The sequence below is a fragment of the Nicotiana attenuata genome, unplaced genomic scaffold, assembly GCF_001879085.1.
Source record: "Nicotiana attenuata strain UT unplaced genomic scaffold, NIATTr2, whole genome shotgun sequence".
Taxonomy (NCBI): Eukaryota; Viridiplantae; Streptophyta; class Magnoliopsida; order Solanales; family Solanaceae; genus Nicotiana; species Nicotiana attenuata.
Window position 1 is genome coordinate 31,692 of NW_017676399.1, and position 5,426 is coordinate 37,117.

Below are 5,426 nucleotides of genomic sequence, written 5' to 3' on the forward strand. Positions count from 1 at the left end.
ATTACCTAGGGAAGAACAACCCAAGTTTTTCACACCTTTTTTTTGCTGTCGATCTTACTCTAATGGCCAAGGTCAATAACAAGTCATGCCATGCTATTAAAAATGGCCTAGACCTTTTTTGTAGCCTCTCCGGGCAATGTATTAACAACGCCAAATCAAAAATTCTATTTTCTAAAAGTTGCACCCCTCCCCTCATCAAATCTACTTCTATTACACTAGGAATAAAGAGTTGTGATAACTTCGGTTCTTACCTAGGTTTCCCAATTCTTAATAATTGTCCAAGACCTAGAGATTTCTAATTTATTATTGACAAAATGAGATCTAAGCTAGCTTTGTGGAAATTAAAATTCATAAACATGGCAGGCAGAACTACCCTAGCTAACTCATGCCTTAACTCTATTCCCAATCACTATATGCAGTACACCCTTCTCCCAAAAAATACCCTCAATAAGATTGACAAAACTCAGAGGGACTTTATATGGGGTAGCACTATTGAAAAAAGGAAAATTCACCTTATAAATTGGTCTACTGTGTGTCAACCTAAAAATAATGGTGGCTTAGGCATTCACAGTGTCAAATCAAAGAATCTATGTACATTAGCAAGTCTTGCATGGAGACTCCTAACCAATTCTATATCCCCTTGGGCCCGACTAATCATATCCTCCTACTGTCTAAACAAAACTAGTAATATAAAATCCTTCATCTGGAAAAGTATCCAAAAAGGCTGAGATATATGCTCTAAAGGTATCACTCGGTCCCCTCACTATCTCAGCAGTATGAATATTTGGGAAACTAATTGGATTACTAATATGGAAGCCTTCGAAGGGAAGTAACGGGTCCTCTATCCATAACTGACCTTTCAATAAAAATAAGAGATATTTGGGACAAAAAATCTTGGTATTTTGATAAGTTAAGCCTAGACCTTCCTAACAATATCAAAGATAATATCATTAATACTAAAATTCGTAAGAAAGGACCTAACAATGATGTCCCCATATGGTCCTTAACCACAAAAGGTTTTTTCACCTCCAAATCGTGTTATGCCTTAATAGATCCTCCTTCACACAATAAACTCGATTTCGCCTGGATCTGGAGCCTAAATTACCCTAATAAAATTAAATTCTTCCTGTGGCAATGTCTCCATAATAGACTCTCATGCCGGAAATACCTATCACAAATTGGCATGAATGTTGACCCTTTATACCCCATTTGCAAGTGCCACAGAGAAGAGACTATAAGCCACATTTTCCTTCACTGTCGGGCGGCTAAAAATTTTTGAGAAGTGTCTCCTTCGATTAAAAAGCATAGACTTCACCCTCTCCAATAACCTTCTAAACTGGAACTTCTTCTTTCCTTTTGCAATTTGGCAGATTTGGATCAATAGAAATAACAACAACCATAACAACACGGACTTTCCTATCAACATTACCCATATCATCCAAAAAGCAATCGAATTCACTTTTCTCACTGAAAAAGGCCCTAACACTTGTACAAAAATTCCCATCCAAATTAAATAGAACAAGCCACCTAAAGGGTGGTTTAAACTAAATATCGATGCTAGCTTCAAAAATCACAATGAAGAAACTGGCATTGGAGGAATAATCAGAGATACCTATGGGAATTGGATAGTTGGATTTGCTAAGACTACCCAGGCTACAGGATCACTACATGCAGAAATAAAAGCTCTCATGGAAGGGTTAAAAATAGCACAGGAATGGGGCATGTTCCCGCTGGAAATAGAGACGGACTCTACGGAGGTCATTCATTCACTACATCAAGGGAACAGGTTATATAATAACATTATTGATAAATGCAGGTTGTTCATGCACCAACAGAAGGTGATCCTCCAGCACACCTTCAGGCAAGGGAATAGGATTGCACATCACTTGGCAAAGAAGGCAAGGCAGAAAGGAAAGCAAGTTTTTGTATTACCACCATGCTATGTAAACTCTCTAGTAGAAAGTGACAAGAATGAACTCTATGTTTGTATTAAGTCTTTATCTTATGATGCTTGTAATGTCCTAGCAAGCTTAAGAAATCAAAGTATCCTTAATGACACAAACTATGAAGGCTATGTACGCAACAACTAGTTATTAATATATATTATTCCTGTTTGCTCAAAAAAAAAAAAATGCTCCCTCCGATCCATTTAATGTATCCATTTAGCCTTTAAAAAATTAGTCCAAAATAAGTGTCATTTACAAAATCAAGAAAGCATTAATTATTTATTTTCCAGGCATACCCTTGCTATAATTATTGTGTGAACAACTTTCTAAATGTTTTAGGAGAGATAAAGGGCAATGTAGTCAAATAAACCCTTTAATTAATGTTAAATGAATGTGTCACAGCCTAAAGAGACACTTAACTTGTAATACAAAAGCTAAACTGAAGGGAACCACTCTAAATAGCGTAATGGCCTTATGTGCCATGGAAAATTTGTGATATACTTTCTCTCTTGATATTTCTCTTTTGTTTTCGTAATGCTGATAGATCTCCACCTCAGAACATGAGATTCAATTGATATGCTTGTACTTAGTCCAACCAAGATATAGCAGAGATCCGAAACTTGATAATCCCATATACCAAACCCCCCCCCCCCCCCTCCAAAAAAAAAAAAAGAATAAACTAGATATTAAGAAAACATGTCAATCAGAATAACATAGTGGAAACGTCCAACTGGATGGAGAATGTCGTCAGGATTCTTTAATAAGTCCAATAGGAAGAACTAATCATAAAACCAAAAGCACAACATCGGAAGTTCAGTTTAATACAGAAGTGAAAAGATCATTATACTTGCCTATATTGATTCAAATATTGTTTCCCTTCTTTTTTCCCTTATGATGTACAAGGTTCTTTTCTAGTGTACGATATGCTTGTATTATGATTTGGAATCTATTGCTTCAACCTTCTCTACAAGTACATCTAATCAAAAAGTATGGAAGTTGTTGACCTTAATAACTTCACCCAGTAATAAGGACCTAAAAGAACTGCTAAAGTTGTTCACAATCAGCGGAAATCACCAGGCTTGCCAATTTTAATGTCCTGTGCAACTAAGAATTCAGTAATCGCATTCTTTTGCCAGCCCTTGAAACTCCTGCAACAATATTCAAGTATAACAAAATTATGTTACTAAAAGGGAGAAAAGAGGCAGTCAACGCTTTAGGATATCTACTGAGATAAACAATGAAAATGCTGTTAGTGCCATATGATCCACTCTGTCCATCCCAAGGGCATATTTCAAAGTCAACACATTCTCTCCATTTAGTTGATGACACAATCTTAATTTTATGGATGAATAACAAGCAAACCATTTGGAACTTAATACAGCTAAGCAAAGAATATTTTACTACCTTCACACTGAATTGCATTATTCGTAGGGGCTTATTGTTTAACTGGTTGCAATGTACCACTAATAACAGTATTATTGTAGGTTCGAGCCCCACTAAGCCTACAAAAGCACTACCTTGGCCATGCAACCCAAAAAGATAGAAAGACAGCTTGCTTGAAGAAAACTCTTTCAGAGCCTGATACCTGCCAAACCCCCTTAACTCAGCACAAGAGTCAGTTATGGAATAGCCTTTTAATCAGCTTTCCCATTCTTAAGGACTCTCCGGCTTCCGGCGCACGAAGCAAATGGGCGTTGTGCCGGGGTAAGTTTTGGGGTGGGGAGCCAAGAGACTGAAAAATTGGTCTGAGAAGATCGATTTCAACAGAGTCATCGAAGAAGTAGAAGAAGAGACTGTATTTTCAGCTGGATAGGGTTGGGGGGCATTGGGGGCAATCTCCCCTTAGCTTGATGATGGAATCATTATTGGATGGACGGGTCTTTATGATCCTGAAAAAGGACTCTACGGAAAGATTCTATTGTTCTTTCCATATAACAAATCATTAGAAAAGCTTACAATCTTCTGTTTTCTTCAACGTTAAGACAAAGAAAAACTAGATTTAGATATCAATACGTATAGAAGAACAAAGTCTATCTAACAGTGACAATGAATAGTGTATGTAACTATGCACTCCATTCTAGAAAAGTGCAGGCTCTTCCATACTAAGATCATCTTCTCGTTGTCTATCATGTGATTCTGTATCAATTTCAATAAAGAGAATGAAGGTGGACAACTTGAAAAAGTTAAACTTACTGAGATGGTCACCCTTTGATGTAAAACAATTTTTCACCATCTAGTGATACTTGTGATATATCTGATTGGAAATTGGCATCTTTCTTTTCATTCTTTTCATAGTCTAGAACCAAAAGTCAAACTTTTATTTCAAATGAACTTACTTCTGATCAAGATGTGCCAGAATATCTCCACCAGGAAAACCTGCTTTGGTAGCATCATATGCTGCTCTAATTGAGTCTCTCCAAGTCCCGGCAATATCTTGCGCGCTTACTTTACCTTTTGATGGACCAGGATCTTCCATTGGTAAGGAGTAACCAGAGAGAAGTTGGCCGACCCAACAACCATCCTTCCTGCGAGTGAATGAAAACAAATTTAACAAAACTTGTGCTGGAATATAGCTTAGGTTTCATTATGTAACAATTTGGATTACTTCACGCAGTTGATGTATATAAAGATAAAGAATACATAATTTCCAAAGAGCAGCTGAAACAAGTGAAGCAGTTATATTATATTATCTGCTCGATAGATAACTTGAAAAGCAAAGTAAAAAGATGCAGCGAAAGAAACCTTTTACAGTTTAACTACGCCAAAGTTATAATGCAAATGATCATACATATTCCGTAGGTACCAAACATACTGGATTATCTTAAGCAAGCAACTGAAAAGGAGAGGAAAGAAACAATTCAATAACCAAATTACTTACTTTATCACATCCATATGTCGTGGCACATAATGTCCTCCACCAATCCCAAGAAGGACTTTGTTATTTGCAGATACACTGGAAGACAATGGAATGACTTGTCAATTCAAAAGCATTCTGAGAACATCTTTTACAGAGAAATTAAATTAACAGCTAAACAAAATAACCATCACTCCAGGCTAGTCTATGTAGCTAATCTTGAACAGTTAATAAGGTGCAAAAACCGTGGACACGAAAACCATAGGACTGACAGAACAGAGATGAACAGAGGCTGCGTTTCAAAGTCAAAACCAGGAAATAAAAAAGTTAGTTAGCCTCCTTATTTTCATGCTGGTCACGGTGGACCATTTTACACTTAAAAAGAAGGCCTTCTCATGCTTCATATAGGATGTCATATTCTGCTCCCTTGCAGCCTCATTAACAACATTTGGCCTATTGCTGAGCACTGCCAATGTTGTAAAGAAGAGAGCTGCAGAAAGCTTGTGGAAGCTACGGGAGAATAAAATACAAGGTCTTGAAGAAACCAAAAATCCTTCTTACTTCATTTTAGTCCAATAATACCCGGGGGGGGGGGTGGGGGGGAGGATCGGAGCAATATGTAACAC

General features: G+C 37.1%; 1 protein-coding gene across 1 annotated transcript in view; it reads right to left on the minus strand.

Annotated features, from left to right (window-relative positions):
* Positions 1-2,677: 2,677 nt before the first annotated feature.
* LOC109220983 (D-aminoacyl-tRNA deacylase) overlaps positions 2,678-5,426 on the minus strand; it is an 8,665-nt gene continuing 5,916 nt past the window's right edge. Inside the window, exons 6-8 of the mRNA XM_019385449.1 lie at positions 4,825-4,899; positions 4,283-4,471; positions 2,678-3,094 (exon numbers count right to left, since the gene is read on the minus strand). Coding sequence (XP_019240994.1) covers positions 3,007-3,094; positions 4,283-4,471; positions 4,825-4,899 — 352 coding nt within the window. The 3' untranslated portion in view covers positions 2,678-3,006. The remainder of the gene's footprint in view (positions 3,095-4,282; positions 4,472-4,824; positions 4,900-5,426) is intronic.